General features: G+C 36.9%; 1 protein-coding gene across 8 annotated transcripts in view; it reads right to left on the bottom strand.

The window, feature by feature from the left end:
* Positions 1-242: 242 nt before the first annotated feature.
* The window catches only part of CD47 (CD47 molecule), a 48,504-nt gene continuing 29,304 nt past the window's right edge, over positions 243-19,442 (bottom strand). Inside the window, exons 4-12 of one of the 8 annotated variants that reach the window (XR_004275476.1) lie at positions 17,628-17,735; positions 16,317-16,409; positions 15,064-15,156; positions 13,846-13,938; positions 11,999-12,044; positions 8,378-8,409; positions 7,020-7,044; positions 6,372-6,404; positions 243-4,410 (exon numbers count right to left, since the gene is read on the bottom strand). Coding sequence is in view for 7 of the 8 variants with exons in the window: in XM_032299178.1 (XP_032155069.1) it covers positions 6,412-6,464; positions 7,020-7,044; positions 8,378-8,409; positions 13,846-13,938; positions 15,064-15,156; positions 16,317-16,409; positions 17,628-17,735 (497 nt within the window). In the remaining variant the exon portion in view is untranslated. Of the gene's footprint in view, positions 4,411-6,371; positions 6,465-7,019; positions 7,045-8,377; positions 8,410-11,998; positions 12,045-13,845; positions 13,939-15,063; positions 15,157-16,316; positions 16,410-17,627; positions 17,736-19,442 lie in introns of all 8 variants that reach the window. The other 7 variants (XM_032299180.1, XM_032299178.1, XM_032299179.1 and 4 more) reach the window with 7 other exon arrangements.

The raw sequence follows: 19,442 nt of genomic DNA, 5'->3' as shown, positions 1-19,442 counted from the left end.
CACTTGTAATCAAAATAGTCCTAACTGATAATTAAAATGGAGAACCATACATTTCAGTCTTGAAGAGGCTTATCTCATTCTACAGGTATAGACGGACACTGAGATGCAGGGAAGATGCTTCCCAGGTCCTCCACTAGCTGTAGTGTACCCAAGACTAGCACCAGGTCTCCTGCTTTCTCATGTGACATTTGCACCACACCATGGAAAAAATTAATTAAAAAATAATTATGAAACACATTGGACTGGTTTAAAACTTTTAATTAAAACTCTGCTCTAATTAAAAGCTTATTGGGTATTATACTCAAAAAATTCATAATTAATATTTTAAATCATTCTTTACATTGTTACCTAGAATATGAGCAACTTAAAAATACATTAATAAATGAAATTTTTCAGAAATGTGCTTGTAGTCTGCTGTAGCAGCAATAGAAATAGCCCAACAAAATAGCTTAAAATGTTTTATTAAGTATATATAATATTACAGGGTAATATTTACAAAGTTATGTTTCTTTAAATAAAAAAGTACCTTGGCAAAGATTGCAGATATTCAAAGCTTCAAACAGTGATAAATTGATTTAATACATATAAAAAAAAAAAAAACCTTTAACGGTAACACAGCTGTAAAACAACTTTGGTCTTCAAATCACTGCAAAAAAATGGCTACTGACAAATAGCACACCTTTAATTGCTATGCAAAAAAGCTCTCAATAGAGGATCTTGCACATAGCAACACTGGAGTTCTCTTTATTTAGAACGGTTACTAGATAAGTATACAATGTGGGATCTAATTCTCAACAATGGCTTTTTGTAAATAATTCTCCATTTAATAAAAACAAAATGTTTTCTTCTCTCACCAGCCATGGTAACATCAATTTTAAGATTTAAGATGTTATATTACAGGAAAGCTTAGTACAAAGGCTTTCTTTGTTTCAAAAGGAGAAATTTATGAGAAAGCTGGTCTTCAATGATCATAATTAAGAGCTGTCAAAGCTAAAGGCAGAAAAACTTCCTGCTTACTCACTGCTCATCTCTTCAAAGTTACCTGGAGAATCCCTAGCAGTCAATGAAAATGACTTAACAAAGGACCCCCAGCGGGTGATGGCAGTTAGTAATTTAAAATATGACACAAGTAAAACTGTTTATAAAAGAAACCCTCAACCAAATAAAATACAATAAAAGATAAACAATTGCCCGACAATCATTTCTCCAGTTTCCAACAACAGGTAAATTAGGAGTATGTGTTTCCATACATACGCCACAGATCCCCCTTTTTGAATACCCATTTTAAGACAAGAGAAACCTAGAAGGTTGATTAGAGCTTAATTTTTATTATTGAGATGGAGAAGTAAGCTTATGATCTTTTGAGCTTTGTTAATGAACATAACAATTTGGTGGTCACTTACTAACTTGACTACAGCATCCTGAAAAAAAGAAATACTTCCAATTTCGGGATAGCCCCGCTATTTTAATTCTGACATTCTTAGGGATTTAAACAGAATGGACCTGGAGTTTCCAGGAGAAAAATCATTATCTTTGAAGGTTTTTAGAGCATGTGAAATTTGTCAAAGAAAAGAAAACTCGCACTCATCCGATTAAAAAGTGATAAATCTAAATGCACCTAACTCTCAATCATCTGTAACTTATGTACCTAGCGTCTGATGTATGCAAAACACTGCAGGAAGAGAGAATGGAACAAAGAAACGCTCTAGCTACTGAAGGAATTTTAAAATCAAGGGAGAGGAGCAAGACCAAAAAACTAATAGAACTAAGCAGAGATACATCGTTCTATTTCCTATATACTATAGGAAAGGTAAATGAAGAGATGAAAGAGCAGCTACACAGATGGAGACAGCCAAGGAGAGCTGGGGGAAGGGGCTGCAGGGCCGGAGAATGTTTTGAAGGAGAAGACAAATTGAATTTTGCAAAAGTGGCTGGAAAGGTTGCTGCAGAAAAGGACAAATGGTGTCACTGTGAGAACAGACAATAAATAAAACTGAATGGAAGAGTCGACAGCAGAAACTGGGATCAGGGAGTAAAAAGCATATTGTGGGACAAAACAGATACATGATGCTCAAATGCTCAAAACATTGTCTGCATTTAAATGGGGTGTGATGAAATTTGGGAGCTATTACGAATCTGAGTTAAAGAGAAGGAACTGGCCCAATGATGCCCAAGCAGGAGGACTCCTGCTGCTGTGGTCCCTTATCCAGAGAAACTGACAACTAGTGATGCAAGAGTTGATTTCATCTGGCATTTCCTCCGCTACCTCTGGTGGCATTGTCTAGGGCAGTGAATGCCTCAAACGCCAGGCAGCATTGAAGAGAACGCAATGGATGGATGAGATCCAACAGTGAACCCCAAATTAATGAGAGGTAACTACATATTAAAAGGTACAACTTTAGTTTACAAAAAATTTTACTATAAAGATTTTCATACCTTTCCTAATAGGAGTTTGGCTCTTTTTCAAGTCCATCTTTTCCCCCCACTTTCATTGAAACTGATTTTTAAGGTAACAAACTATGTGAGGAAAATGTAACTATTTTCAGAAGGAAAAAGTGCAGCAGGAGCCATCAGATTTGTATAAAGGAATACAGCTCCCTCTATATACGCTAATATTTTGGACAGCTACACAATCAGGGAAGAACATATATATATACGTACATATAGATATACGTATATATTTGTGTATACATAATTTTTTTTTTTCAGGAAGAGCTGTCTTGCTAGTATGTTCAGTTTTCTGAGAGGCCTCAGCAGGTCATAAATTTAGGTTTGCCACGGGCAAACTACTTGGTCCCAACATGAAATATGACAATTAATTTGGCATAAAAGAGGCACACAGGAACATCTGATGGACTAAGAAATAACTATTATTAATGCAACTACAAATATTAATATCTTATTACACAAACAGGAAGAAATACGTAGTTTTACAGGGTATTGGTGAGCAGTCAAAAAGCGTGGCGAATTACCTAGAAGTTTTAAAAGTTTTAAGTGATCAAATATTTGCATCAAATATAATTCCACCCAATAAAGAACTTTGTATTTAAATGTTTTTACTAAAAGCACAAAATTAGCCTTTGCTCTCCTGTAGGTACCCCACCTTTGTCCATACAGAAGATGCATGTGCCTATCTCATACGTATGCACATACAAACACACACCCACAAACAGGTAAAAAACGAGTGCTAAAAGTCTAAAAGTACTCCAGGCGATCACAACTGTCAGAACGTTAATTTTCTTCTAACCGGGATAGGAAACGTGGGTTTTGTTTACTTTTCAATCATAGGGGAAGGGGAGTACGAGGCAGGACTACAGGAGGAAGGTGATGAGCGTTTATCATGCAACATAGATACAACAGTAATAAACCCCGGTCAAGGGCTGGCCTTTGGGCCTGATGGTGACACACACTTTGTTGCCATGCAGGAGACTCATAGTTCAAATTTCAATCTTGCTTTTTCATGCCCCAGATCAGAAAAGAAGTGAAGAAACACTGTAGATTTTTGCCTTCAAATCAGAGGAAGGGAATACATATGTTACAACCATAGCTATTTTTGCTGAAAAGTGTGAACACAGTGCTCTGAGAACAAGTCTGGCTCCTTCCTGCAACTGGTGCTACCGTGTCACTAGACCATGTTCAAAGAGGAGAAAAGGTGCTACATCTTGTACAGCAGAAGCAAGTAACAGCAGGACAAGACAGGGCTTCAAGGGGTTATGTGAATAAAAGGAAAACATATCCATCAATAAAGGTACCCGAAATCTGGGAAGGACCTGTTACACTGTTTGCTGAAGGGGAAATGTGTGAATGGCAACCCCCAAGAATGAGGACCACTATCTCCATCAATATCACATCATACGGGGATGGTATACAAGATGCTCCCAACCAAATTCCTGCCTGTACTTAACTTATTATTCCCTTGACCCAGAAGTGGCAGACACATCTCAGCTAATGCCATAACTGCCCAAAGCTGCTGTGAACCTGAGTTGGCAAAGGTTTGACAGAAGCCACAGTTATCTCTGGGTAATCACCAGGGAAGTGCTAAGTAATTATCACCCTGAGCCAATTTAAGCTGGTTACCTAGAGGCCAGAGGCCCTAGGACCTGAAAGGCATCATTCTTGGAAACTGTCCATTCTACTTTTGCCCCTAATTGATTAAAAATAATAACAAAAACTGGATCTCAATTGGGCACACAACATAGATCATAATTATTTTATTAACTAAATTACAGCTGCTTTGAATAAAAACTTAACTAACAATCACGTAAGGGTCTCATATGTGACAACCAGTTACTTTTCTTGTTTCTTCTTCCCAACAGTGAATCATCAAGGCCATGGTGCTTAAACACAAGTGTATTCCTTTCACGTCTTACTACTCTCCATATCAGAGTCCACCACTTCACTTCAGTTATTCTGGAAAATCGAAAAATGAACACACAATCACTATTTGTGTCTATTTTCTATCCATTAAAAAGTTGATGCATTAAAAAAAATAGTTTCAGATATACAGCATCCAAAAATTAAGAAAATACATCTGCAAAGGTCAGAGATATAAACCAGGCAAATCATTAGCCTTTTTAATTTCTGTAAGAAAAAGGCCAATGCTAAATGAAAGTAAAAAATCAACACAGTCTGATAATCTCTGTTTGCTGGGTTGGCTGAGGAAAAGCCAAGAGATGTTGATTTTTCAAAGCAAAAGACATTGATCCTAGAATAATATTCTATCATATTCACTTTGGATCTCCACCACTCATTTAATGTAAGTAAAATAAACATCTGATCAGCAGTAGATGAAAGGGAAAAATGGTACTGACTCTGATCCCTAGGAAAGCACCTTGAACCTCATTCACTGACAAGGCAGACACACGGTGAGCAATGAGCATTTGTCAGTGGGAAGTACCCACCAGAGAGACATTTTAAAAACAAATTATGATCAGCTGAATATTAGCAAAATTAAGGGAATCTCGATTTCATCACATTGTCGATTTCATCACAAATATTCGACGGAAAGCTGTTTTACAATATTTCTGGATGCAGTAGTTTAAAAGTCATGTCTTAAGAGAAATTAACGAAGGAAGAGGCACTCAAGATTTTTAGACTGCTTTCCTGAAAATGGAGAAAAGTTCAGTTTCTTCATATAACTACAGAACAAGGACACCAATAAGTAAAAGGAAAGGACACCGAAATAAAAACACAGGACATCAGAATGTAAACATGTAGAACAAACCATGCCATGCCACAATTCCTGGAACCACATCACAATTCCTAGTACCAGTTCTTTTTTTTTTTTTTTTTTAATGTCTTTTAATTTATTCCTGCGAACTATAGTGTTTTTAGGAGGCTAATGGCTTATATAACAAACATGCTTTTAAAGGCTGTGACACAAACATACAAAAGTGGGATCACTCTGTGACACCATGTTGAATATACATTGTTTTAAACTTTGTTCACCAATGCATATTTAGAGTGTTTTTAATCTTATGCAAACATTAATGGCACTCGGGGGAATATAGCTTCCTGAGTTAAATGCTGCACTTTGCTACAGAAGTGGGCAGGTAAGGTCACAGACTTTAAAACAGCAAAATACAAGGCAAACTATTTACATGACTGAGGAATGATTATAAATGTCAAAGGTAAGAAGAAATTTTTGATAAGATAAAAACATATAGTTACTAAATGCCAAGAAAACTGAGGAATCGCAGTATGTTAAGGTAAAACCAAAATGAAAGCTTGTGGCACTCAATATCTCAAACCTATGTATCTTTAAGAACAAATATGTGTCTTTGAAATATTCAGTAAAGATTAAAAGTTGATAGCCCAGAGTCCTTATATTAAAAAAAAAAGAAAAAAAAAAAAAAAAAGCAAAAGCTGAAGACGAAACACCTCTCTCTCCCTCTCTTTCTCTCTCTCTCTCACCATCTCCCAAAAGGTTAGAGCCAAGCTCCTGGTTGGAAAAGCAGAGATGTTACGTCCCCATGGGTTAAGTGCAACAAAATCACCAACACAAGCATAAAAGAAACTCTGTCTAAATGATAAAGATTTGTGCGAGATTGTTTATCTGTCTTATAAAAGGCATTTTAAAGTTATAGTCACCAGACACTGAATCTGAAAAACGTTTTACAAAAAGTGGTAATTTCTCTTTGCTGGGAGCCATATGACTGGAGTCTGATTTGTGACACCCTATAGCTTTTATAGTAGTAGTTTTGCAATTTTTAGCAAAGTACATTTAAGTTTTATACATCAAGAAATGAGAACCTTTATCATTTGATAGTGTCCCTTTTACTAAAGAAGAGCCACATTTTCAAGAAGCTTTTTTGTTTTCCAGTGACCATGTTTTAACCGATCTAAAATTATTAAGTACATTTTATACTTACCATCATTCATCATTCCTTTTGATTCTTTAAATGCTAGGGATTAGTAACAAGCCAAGCAGGCAGTTAGTAAGGTTCCACAGTTAGAAATCATTTCTAAATAAACAAATATGCAATGATGTGCTAACTAGTCTACAACTCTACAGCCAAATTAATTGTAAAGCTATCATTTTACTATGTAGCCTTTCTGTGGATCATACTCACAGCATTCACAAAGCAAACAGACTCAGTTGGGAAATCAGATCTAGGTTTACAAAGAAAGGAAGTGAGACGTTTTGGTCTCACTCTGTGACAATAGCCTGTATCTTTCTAAAATTTGCAAATCAGAAATTGGAAGTTACTGGGATCCTTCTCTACTGGGGGTGTCATGCTTCATTTCAGCCAAAAGGGCAATGATCCCCTTGCCCAAATACCACTTGGTTAAGGTAAGCAGCTATTTAGACACAGAACAGTTCATTTTCCCCACAGGTGAGAATATTATAAAAGCAGTACTCATAATTCTTGATGAATAATCAAGAGTAGAGATGTCAAGGCAAGAGGAAACAAAAAAACCCAGATTCTTCCTAAGGCATAGATGGGGCATTCTAACTGGATTGTGGGCAAGCTCAAATTACGATCTGGTAAGGGATTAAGAGTGAAACAACCACATACCATTAAGGGGTTCCTCTACAGCTTTCTGAAAAATATTTAAAATATATTTACATAGAAATATAATTTATGTTATATCCTTTTATACTAAAACTTACATAGGCTAATATTTAAACTATGTAGTAAGCAGTAAATCCTACAGTCAAAAACAAACAAACAAATAAAAACTAAATAAGGCTATAAATGTTAAAGCAAAGCTTTCGAAGTCTGGTTAATAGTTTAATAATAACTGTATTATTCTCTTAAATTTTTTTTTCTAAACAGAATTTCCAACTTCACCCCTCCCAGCTCAAGAAAGTCTAACTTCTAAAAATATTAAAGTACAAGCATAAATAATGACAACAGAATAAGTAATAGAGTGAAGAGGTGGGAGCAAAACAGAATCATCTTTCAGACTCGCAAGTTGAACTCAGTAACCAGGAAAGAAAACGTGCTGGGATTTACAGGTCCAGCTGAATTGCTGGCGTCTTGTGACCAATGTGGCTATGGCACCAATGTTTCTAGAATACACCCCTGTTGAAGACACACATACCCACCCCGCCTGCCCTTTAGGCACACTGACGCTTGTCAGGCTTAGAAGCGTATGTGACCCCCACCTCCTGCCACAGACAGAAGACTCTCTGGCATTCCAGATAAATCTATCATCACTCCGTTATAGGAAGCTAAGTACAATATAATCCTTTCCAGAGCTTATCTCCCCAAAATAGCTCTTGGGCCTGTGGCCGTGATAAGTCTATGTTTACAAAGATGTTTTTCTCTTCATTTATGCCCTCTTAAAATTACTCCTTTCTTGGAATTTTCTCAGATGGCTTAATAAGGTATCTAAGGTACAGTGAAAACTTAAGCACAGTTTTAAGGAAAAAAACGTTTATAAAACATTTGTATGGGAGGGGATTGAATCATTGCTCCAAATAGATGTTTTCAGCAATATTTACATTTATTTTATAGATTATAATTTTTAATGAACTCAATTTAGTATAAATTTCTCCTCCTCATTTTTCAGCTGGAAGTTGTCATTCTGTGTACGCACATCCAATGAATCTAACAGGTGAGGTGATATATTGGAATCAGCTTCCTTCTGATTGCAGAGATAATATAGCTATTATTTATGCTTTCCAGTTCTGGCTGTGAGAAGTCAGTACAATCTTAAGGAATCATTTATTCCATTCCATTGATACTAAAATGACCAAACACAGGTTTCAAAACAGAAATGGACCCATTCATGCAATGGTCATGCAATGACTTCAACATTCTCTTCGTTGATGTGACATTAAACAGATAGCAAAATATCTCAATTAGCAATTTCTCAATATAATCCCTCAAATGATCATTCACAATTCATTTAATATGCTTTAACTTACCCTAGGAGGTTGTATGGTCTTCTGATTGGAAGCTGATATAAATAACAAATAAGAATATAAATTTAATAAATGAAATAAACTAAGACAATGGGTAACGTTTAATTTTAAGATAAAATGTTCAGGGCTAAACTGAAGGTGCCAGAGATGTTAGTGAAAGAGTCCCAGCTCTGATAATCTATTCAAACATGCTGAATATTCTTGATTATATACACTGATTTGAAAAATGAAGCAAATAACCCACCTACATCAAATAATAAACACATTCTCTCGTTTGTTCATGCCATCTTTCCCCTAATCAGCCACTTGTTACACTGCTTGGTAGGAAAATGCTGTCATTGACGTACCCGCCCCCCCATGGGCTCTCCATCCTCCTTCCTCTAGAGTCTGGGCAGAACGTGCCAGAACTTGTCCCCCCCGCTCCATCTCCCTTAGCTCACTGCTCCTGTTTCTTAAAGCTCAGTCTCTCTCTCCACACCACCCCCTGGGTCTTTCCAGTTTCAAAGCTCCAAATAGCTAATAAACTAAAGAAAATATTCAGATAGCTCCGAGTATTCCTCTATGTATTTCTTCTTAGCTTTCTGAGTTGCCTTTTTTCACGGCTTCTAAATGGATGCATTAATGAAGAGCAAGGAATATAGGACATGAAAAACAGTGACAAAAGGGAAAGAATACTCTAGTTGGGTAGGGAAGAAGAGATAGCTTCCTTATAAAAAACAAATGAGAAGGCTGGCCGCGGTGGCTCACACCTATAATCCCAGCACTTTGGGAGGCCAAGGCAGGTGGATTTCTTGAGCTCAGGATTTCGACACCAGCCCGGAAAACAAGATGAAACCTTGTCTTTCCCCAAAATACAAAAATTAGCTGGTGTGGTGGTCATGCCTGTAGCCCCAGCTACTTGGGAGGCTGAGGTGGGAGGACCACCCTCTAACTGGGAGGCAGAGGCTGCAGTGAGCTGGGGTTGCACCACTGCACTCCATCCTGGGTGATAGAAGGAGACTGTATCTCAAAAAAAAAAAAAAAAAAAAAAACCCAAAAAACAAATGAGGAGGCTGCAAGCAGCTAAAGCAAGTCCTAAATACAGAATCAGAGTCCTACAGATGGAAAAGGTAGAACAGAAGCATTCCATGAACCACTGAGCAGGAGGGGGATCCTACTGAACAGAGACGTCCATTCCACTGAGAGCTGGACTAGATGACAGCCCTGGATTTTCTCAGCAGCAGATTGGGGCACGCCTCCAGGACTGCTCTGTGTTCCTTACTATTTATTCACCACCACTGCACACCCGCACTCTGTCAAGCTTCCAAAGCTGGCAGGGAAAAGGGTGGGTCTTGACCCAAGGAAAGCCAGTCTGTGAGCTAGCCAAAAGCTAGTGAGTCTTTCTCAAACAGGAAAAATGGCAACGGACTGGACTGACAGGCTTCTCCCTGCCACTGGACTCTAAGGAGAAACAGAAAAAAGGACCAGAAAGTTGGCGGTGGGAAGGGAAAGCAAAAAAGGAATAGAACGGCGGCAAGGACGAGCTCAAAGCTGTGGGTGAGAAAAACGGTCTGTGAGAAGACAGGAATAGGATGAAAAACAGGGGCGTACAGCTCATCAGAGGATGAGCTAACTAGCTAATAGGCAAAGAATCAAAGACAGAAGAAATCAGTAACTATAACTGACAGGAGCATCATCTTACTCTTGCTGCTGAGAGGGCCACATGATGCTTCCGTTCTTAGAGATGTAACGGATCCTTCCAATGCCTAGACTATATACTGTCCCATCCCTGTGAGGCCCAGTTACAGATCTGAGCTCATAGGAGTCTGGTCTCTGTTAGTGCTGTGGGCAGCTTTAAATAAACCTCCCTTACTGTGGACACACCTGGGGGAGTGATTTGGTCCTTGCATCCAAACAAGAAGCCAACCTTTTTGTAAAGTGGAATGGAGTAAAATGGCTTGGGATGCACCACATTTAGCAGCCCCCCCAATAAACCAAGCAGAAATACAGAGCTTTATTTGGGAACATCAAGATAGTTACATGTATATACAACTGACTTCAATTAAATCATGCACTGTATCTATGTTCTACAAAGAAAAAGAGAACTAAACAGCTATCTAATTTTCTGATGGTAATATGAAAGGTCAGAGAAAAGGTTTTAGAGTTACATTTTTGAGCTCATAAATTTATTTATCAGAATAAACATTGCCAGGGGTGGTGGCACATGCATGCAGTCCCAGCTATTTGGGAGGCTGAGGTGGGAGCATCCCTTGAGCCCCAGAGCTTAAGGCCAGCCTGGGCAACATAATGAGACCCTGTCTCTAAAAACAAAACAAAACAAAATAGAATATTACTAACTGCCAAGTTACTCCTTTTCTTCCCTAATAATGTGTAAATAATAGTTTCTAGTTCTAAATCTCAGATCCAAGAGATGTCACATTTGGCCAGTCCATTCTGAAAAAAGAGACCTATGAAGAATGGTACTTCAAAGAGACATCAGTCAGTTGTGATCCCTCTAAACATTATAAAATCAAACAGTGTAGAAATTAATCTCACCTGAGTTAATTCTCTCCAATATGGATATAATCCATGTGACAAAACAGTGATTATGATTAAGCTTCTATTACCATGAGCCTAAGACATTGACAACCATATATATATATATATATATATATATATATATATATATATATTTTTTTTTTTTTTACCACAAGCCTTAAGCATTCCATATGAGCTTACTTGCAATGCTTCTTGATTTGTTCTTCTCTCCCTGAAACATCTGACTACATGCCATAAATATATTTCCAGGGTTTACATTTTTCAGAAGCATTTTTTCTACTGATGCCAAATTTACCTCTTCTTAAATTGAACAAGAAAATATCTGAATTTATATATGAATTTATATCTACACATAGATATAAATTCTACGTACATATTCTGTGTCTGCATCATTCTAAAATATCTGGGTACAAATTAATCTTGATTTGTACCAAAACACTACATGACTTTATATTGAACTAACTGATAATGGCTCTAAAAAATGGGTAGGTATTGACCCTTATAATTACGTAAATGTTCTGCACAAACAACAAGCCCAACTTTAGTGAGTTTGGTTAGTTTCTTGTAATCTTTTCTGTGCTTTCACATTGGGTTATTGTGCCCAGTCCCTTGTCTCATCTTATAAAATTAAAATGCTTCCAATAAAAGAAAAAATATAACAGTTTAAAAAGTTAAAGAACAGAAAGTGAACACCACTTTCACAGAAAGTTGTAGAAAGTGAAAGTCCTACTCTTTAAAATAATAATTAAGGCTACAAATTTAAAGTTGGAAATAAAAAATATAAAAGTTAAATATCTCATAGCAACATTAACTTCTTCTTGAAGAGAAAGCTTGCATTTTTGACTATCTGAGGATTTTGTTGCATTCTAGTCAAAACACAATCATTTGGCTTTTCTAAAACAGAACATGTGCAATGAGTAAAAATTATTTTGGAGACACTTAAAGTTTTAACTTCCTAATACAAATGCTCAAATTTGCAACCTTAATGTTACATAGATTCAGATTTACATAGTCAGATTATATAAACAAATCATATGAATGTTCCTCCTAGTCCACCAGATTATCTAAAGAGCAACTTTCCTCTACCTTGTCTCTTCTTGCCTTTCACTGACCGTAGGTTTCCCTCTGAACTCTGGCATCAGACAAGTTGATTCAAAAAGTTAACTGAGGATACTATCAATAAAATTAGGATGCTATCAATAAAACTGCACTAAATTTAAACATATAGCATAAATTTTAGCATATAGCATACTTATATGGTAACCTATGACAAAGAAAAAATAATTTGGGGTACTTGTCAGGATTTGAGTCAATATCAGAACAGTGACAGGTGCAGTGCAGTGATTTCACAGCCTTCTTAGGAATGTAAGTGATGGAGAAGGCAGGAGAGCGAGGTTAAGGGGGGTGGCAGAGAGACAATGCTTAGTCCACTTGAGGCATTGTCGCCAGACCTGCTGGCAACTGTACTGAAGATCATTCTTTGCTAGATATGGAAAGGATAGGAAGGCATGGGAGTAAAAGGGAGGACAACCCAGACAGTGAGGAAAAAATAACAGAGTGCTGCCCATCAGCCAAAGGCATCTAATACTAGAGTTGTGTGGATACGGCAAATCACACACTGGTCTCAGACATTCGTGGGAGCAACACCACCAGGACTGTCATCTTCAAGAACCAGACACGTGGTGATTGGAAGATGTTACAAAAATAGAATACGCATCAACATTCAAGATGTTCACTGTAGGGACCACGTGAATTCCATTCTGCTTTAGGTATCTCATTGTATTTTATGGAGTTAAGTTGGTATGAAATTAGAAAAATCTTACTGAGCAACACCTAGGACTTATGAACTCCTATGTTAAAGATAGCAGATTTTGGAAATATTTTAATTACTTATCTAATAAGCATTAATTAAAGAAAGATACAGAACATATGACAGAACTGAATTCAATTATCAATCACCAAGAACCAAAGTTCAGAAATAAAGGCAACTTTTTGAAACTATTATGTAAGTCATATGAGAAACTATTTGACTATAACAATTCAACTTTTGTATTAATTTTTAGAAACACAGACAGCAAAGTTTACTTAAAGCAAAGCAGAAACACTATTTTTTAACTCCATCAATTTATAACGTTTGATTACTTTGGTAGATGGTTAAGGGTTTGCTTTATTTCATAAATTAAAAAATAATGATTTTTTAAAGGGAGAAACTAATATAAATTAGATTATTGAAAACATCTTGAAATTAGGTAAGGTAACATGAGTTTCAGGCACAATTAAAAATACCTCTCTGTGTGCACACATCTCAATAAAAAATAAGAATTTATGCAGAAACCTGTTACTTGAAAATTGGCAGTTTAAATATAAAAGCTGGAAACAATGAAATGAATTCCATACTTATTAATAATTGATTTTAAAAGGAGTAAAAGCCTAAATTTTAAAACTCAATGTTTTCATTATATTGGTTTTAACTAGATCTGTTTTAAAGTCGTACATTAGAGGTCACTGCTCTTTAAATTAACAAAGGTGATAGATGTTTAATTTTAATTCCTATCTAGGGGTATCTATGTCTCCAAGAAAAAAGAACAAGTGACAAACATGTCTCTGCAGGACAGCTATATCACAGGAATACTGGAACAATTGAAAATCCTTTTCTATTACTTAAAATTGATACTCAAAGATTGGGTCCCCTTTTACTTAGTATAAAAAGATACACATTCTAAAATACATAAAGCCATATTCTTTTAAACTAGTTTGTAACCCAAATTTTTCATTAGTCCTATATGTCTTCCACCCTCCTTAATTACCCTCAAATCAGTCCAATTATATTTTCTCATTTTTGGTCCTAAACTGGAAGAACAAACTAAAAAGCATTTTCTAAGTGATATATTTGAAATTACTGGCATAGGCTAATGAAAATAAGATTGACTTACCCACAAATTTCATATAAACTAGTCCAAGTAATTGTGCTAGAGCTAAGATACTCAAACCTGAAATCAGAAGAGGGCCATGCATTGGTATACACGCTGTAAAAACAAATAAAATTCTGTATTAGCAATGCATATGAAATAACTCGTTTAAAAAAACAACAGTAATAATCTCAAGTTTTAAGAGAGTAATTATTCTAATGATCAAAAAACAAAAATCATCCATATATGTTTATTATTAACTTAGCCAGTAAAATGACTACAAATTATCATAAGAACAAAGCCCTCCTTTGTATAACACATACCTTATCATACCAAGAAGTGAGGACTAGTGTTTCAAGTCTAAGGCTCCAATCAATTGGAGCCCAGTTATTTTACGAGTTCCTCCAGAAATACAGGCCCATCAGTTTGGGTGCCAGAACAATCAGCCACCAAGCCACATATACAGTCAATATCCTTGTAGCAAGGAGCAAAGCACTATTCACACTGGGGTAAATTGGAAGTTTAAAAAGAATAGCTCAGAATACTAAACGCTGTCAAGTATGTGAATAAACAAAAACTCTCATTTATTGGTGGCGATAATGCAAAATGGTACAGCCATTCTGATACAGGGAGTTTGGCAGTGTATTACAAAATTAAACATACTTTCAACATACAATCCAGCAAGTGCACTCCTTGGTATTTGCCCAAATGGAATTGAAAACTTATGTCCACACAAAAATAGGTAAGTGAATGTACTTTCCATTCAATTTTGCCATGAACCAAAAACTGCACACACAAAAAAATCAAGTCTATATATATATATATATATATATATATATTTTTTTTTTTTTTTTTTTTTTGAGACAGAGTTTCGCTCTTGTTACCCAGGCTGGAGTGCAATGGCGCGATATCGGCTCACCGCAACCTCCGCCTCCCGGGTTCAGGCAATTCTCCTGCCTCAGCCTCCTGAGTCGCTGGGATTACAGGCACGCGCCACCATGCCCAGCTAATTTTTTGTATTTTTAGTAGAGACGGGGTTTCACCATGTTGACCAGGATGGTCTCGATCTCTTGACCTCGTGATCCACCCGCCTCGGCCTCCCACAGTGCTGGGATTACAGGCTTGAGCCACCGCGCCCGGCCAAGTCTATATATTTTTTAAAAGAGAGAAAGAAAAAGAAAAAGGAAGAAGGGCTCTGTCCAAGAGTAACCCATATTAGGTCTTCAGAAAGGTGACTCTTACCCGCAATACAGAGACTCAGTCCAACCACAGCGAGGACATAGGCTATCACCTGAATAACCAATATGGCGATGACGAAGGAGGTTAATCCAAACGCTGGAGAAAGGAAAAGGATGTAACAGAAGTGTGCTGAGCGTATTTAAGAAACCATTACTTCCACCTGCATTTGGTATAATCAGGGATCTCCTAAGACCAAAGGCTGACTCTGGAGTTCACAGTTTGATGGTAGATATTAGTTCAGTGATCTAACCCTTCCACACGAGTAGTCAGCTCCAAATTCACACATTCGGCAGCCTTTAATTTTCACAGTCAGCTAAGCTGGACTCACAGTTTTTATCCTAAATCTTAGAACAATGCTGCTTTTACCACACTTGCGCATGTTACAGTATGAATGGCTATTATGAATGGCTTCTCCACATGCACACAGAATTGCTCTTGTTGAGAGAACTGTTATGCAAATATATGACTGGAAACATCTTACTCTCTAACTTGCACATCGCTAGATCTGTCATTTCACAACAAACTAATACCTCTCCAATGCACAATAAGCCAGAGATAGGCTCTAAGACCAAGTGTTAAATGTGACTCTTGAATGATAATAACTAAATATGGTAGTGATCTACTTTCAAAATGCAGTGAAAATGATACTAACTATAGTTTGGATATCCATGCTATCTTTTAAAACTACAGTGTTAAGGTTTACTAATAATAAAAACAAATATGGGGAGCCGCAGTGGCCAGGCCAGTTGTCCTGGTGCTGGAAGAGGCGAGGCTATGTGTCCGAGGCCAGCCTGGGCAACATAAGAACCTCTCACTCATTAAAAATAAAAATAAAAACAAACATGTTTCTACTATCTATGATTCATAATTCCATTTCATAGAACCAGTCTTCTTAATGTAGAAGCAGAAGCTTAGCAAAAGAAGAGAAAGGCTGTGTTTAACATCTACTTTTAACTTCAAAAAACTGAAATGAGAATATAAAAATAATCATTAAGAAATTATATGGCATAATTTAAAATTATGCTGATTGGCATTAAATACATATGAAATCACTTTTTACAAAATAGCTGACCTAGAATAACCTTAAAATTAACATGAATGGGAAAATGTCCCTAAAAATATCATGAAAAATATTTTAATAAACCAACTTTTATTGAATTGCAAAAAAATTATATAAGAGTATTTTCACCAAAACTGCTGCTTTTTTTTTCAATAAAAAAGGTAGACAAAATCATACTGCAACAACGAATACTCACCTGTACTAAACACATAGTAGTGAAGTAATATTAATATCCCTGTAGAAGTCACAATTAAACCAAGTCCAGTAGCATTCTTTAATGAATATTCACCTGTTAATAAATCAAAACATTTAAAATATTTTCTTACATACTTCCTAATCTTTAGGAAGTTAAAGTAGATTTTTTAAATGTACTAATCTAAATTCTACTCCTAACAACTGTGAAAGTTTTAAAAATACACATATCCCCAAAAACCTCGCACAAAATTAGTGAATATTTTTTGATTATTTACGACCAAACATAAGACATCTAAATTTCAACATTTAAATTTCAACATGCTGAAACCCTGAGTTGGCTCTGCCTCCTTCTTAACTAGCTTACAGAATTCCAGATGAGGGATTGTGTATTCACCTTTTACCATTCCCTTCATCTGCTGTATTCAGTATGTCCCAAAGTCAAATCAATTGTTCTTTTACGTTATCTTCTGAATTCACCTCCTTCCTCCCGCTGTCCTCACGAACTTCAGATACAAATAGAGCTGCCAAGCCCATGTTCCTACACATTACACCTGTACTACATTCTTCTCCAGAAACAACGGGGTGCTATAGTTATCAGGCTGAGTCCCAGCCTTCCTCTGTATGTGCTATATATCCTCATTTCCCACTCACATTCCCATCCCCCAATAGCAACTGCCAATTTCCACAGACTTGATTCCCACAGTCATTTCACTTTCATGTCTTGGCCAACGACGTTTGCCTCTGCAGTGAGTTGAATGATAACCCTAAAGTTATTTCTATCTCCTAATCCCTAAAACCTGTGAATATTACATCAGGCAGCTAAAGTGCATTAGATGGCAAAAGATACGATGAAGTTAAGAATCTGAAAGGAGGAGCTTACTCTGGATTATAAGAGTGGGCTCTAATTCCAAAGATAATGTCCTCCTAAGAGAGGGGCTGAGGGAGATTTAACAAAAACAACACAGGCAAAGACACACAGGAAGGAGGAGGCAGAGTGACCAGATACGCAGAGGGTGGAGTTATGCTACCACAAACTAAGGAATGATAAGCACTGTCATTCTTTAGCAAATTCCAGAAGCTAGAAGAGGCAAGAAATTGATTTTTCCCTAGAGCCCTGAGAGGGAGTGTGGCCCTGATGACATCCTGATTTCAGACCTACAGCCTCCAGAGTGGTGAGGAAATTTCTATCATTGTAAGGCAGCCAGTTTGTGGCAGTCTGTTCCAACAGCCCTAGGAAACCAGTGCATCCCTCCTCACCTGGGAACACACTCATCCACCTCTTGTGCTCCTGCCCAGGAACGGAATACCTTACCTGGGACGAAAAGAATGGCTCCAACAATGACAATGACAGTGATCGTCAGTCCAGCAACAAGTAAAGCGATCGTTTTCTCATCCATACCACCAGATCTATATTTAAGCGCTTAAAAAAGAAAAACAAAGACTTACATAAACTCAATCACAAGTGATGCCATTTTAATAGCCTGTAAGTTACACAGACAAACTGACAAAAGTACTATAATGTGACAACTTCTGAGGAACGACTCCTTCGTATCACCAAGTCACCCCACATCTCTCTCACAAGCCAATAGATAGTTACATGGCAGTATAAATATGGATGGTGAATTTGTAGGTGACGCCTTATTTTCCTATGCTAACAAATGAGGTTCTACACATCAGTCTTTCTCATTGATGTATTACTAATATCTCTAACGAGATAAATCTTTTGGGGGAGGGGGACACTGCTCTGCACAATATAGAATGTTCCTTGGCCTCTACGTACTAGATGCTAGTAACTAGATGCCAGTTACATCAAACAAGCTGTCTTCGGATATTGCCAACGTCCCCTGAGGAGTAAAATCACTCCAGGCTGACAAGGCAACACTGATGTACATAACACTAATGGGAAATAACGGGTTAATTAACAGTACTGAGAAAAAGAGAATTTTGTTCCACCTTACATAAAGTAAGTAAACCATCTGGAAATCTAGTTATTTTGTTTTGAAAAAAAAAAAAAATGACAGAATACACACTGGGCAAATTATACCCTTGTGAAATCCTGACGAAGAAAAAAGCTTAAGTTGTTCAACCAAAATATTCTTTTTTATTGCATTTTAGGTTTTGGGGTACATGTGAAGAACATGCAAGATTGTTGCATAGGTACACACGTGGCAGTGTGATTTTCTTCCCGCTCACCTATTTCTGGCATTTCTCCCCATGCCCTCCCCCCCAACTCCCCACCCCCCACTGTCCCTCCCCTATTTCCCTCCAACAGACCCCAGTGTGTAGTGCTCCCCTCCCTGGGAACTAAAATATTTTAATAAAAATAAACCGCAAAGACGCAACAGGATTCATCACACACGTTATTGTTTCTGCTGCTAGCTCTCCTGTCAAGTATCTCATACCATCTCTGAAAGAAGAATGGAATGGATCAACCTGCAAATATTAGTTCTTTTACTATATATGGATCTTTTAAATTTTGGTTAATATTGAAATTGATTTTTTCATCAAGAAAGTTGTTTAAGGTAGCCTAAAAGAAAACTGAGTGGCAGAAAGAAAGAGCACGTGACTGAAAAGCTGCTGTGTGTCATCCACACAGAGATATTCTCCATGCCAGTAATCAATGAGTGACTGTCATGAAAGGGAAAATATTTTAAATGTTATATCTAGCACCCAGTTTTTTTCTTCTGCAATGAAAAACATTAAATAAAGTAAAAACAAGAAACAAGCCCCTCAATGATCATGATTAAAAATCTATGTTTAAGGTATACGACAGGTACCTAAAGATTTTTGGAATTTCTACCTACCCATACTTTAGATTATAACCTCAATTTTAGTCTCTTTATGGGGAGATGAGACCTAAGCAACAAATAACCAACTTATTAATGTGGATTTCAGTTACTCCGCTGAAGAGAAGAGAAATCCACATTAATCAGAAAACATTCTATGGCAAGTTCCTCAAGTTTTTATTTGATCTGTTACTTCCCCCCAGCCCTGGGACTTAGGTGTATAATACTCAGTCATATCCCTGCCTTCTTATAAGGCACAGAGTTCTCATAGATTCCCTATTTTCTAGGCTCAAATGCTGACTAGAATGAAACTGAGTGTATAGGTCACAAAAGGCACATAC

Source organism: Sapajus apella, unplaced genomic scaffold (genome assembly GCF_009761245.1).
Source record: "Sapajus apella isolate SASKATOON/1434 unplaced genomic scaffold, GSC_monkey_1.0 scaffold40, whole genome shotgun sequence".
Taxonomy (NCBI): Eukaryota; Metazoa; Chordata; class Mammalia; order Primates; family Cebidae; genus Sapajus; species Sapajus apella.
Note: the sequence above shows the minus strand (reverse complement) of the source record. Positions and strands in the feature narration are given on the sequence as shown.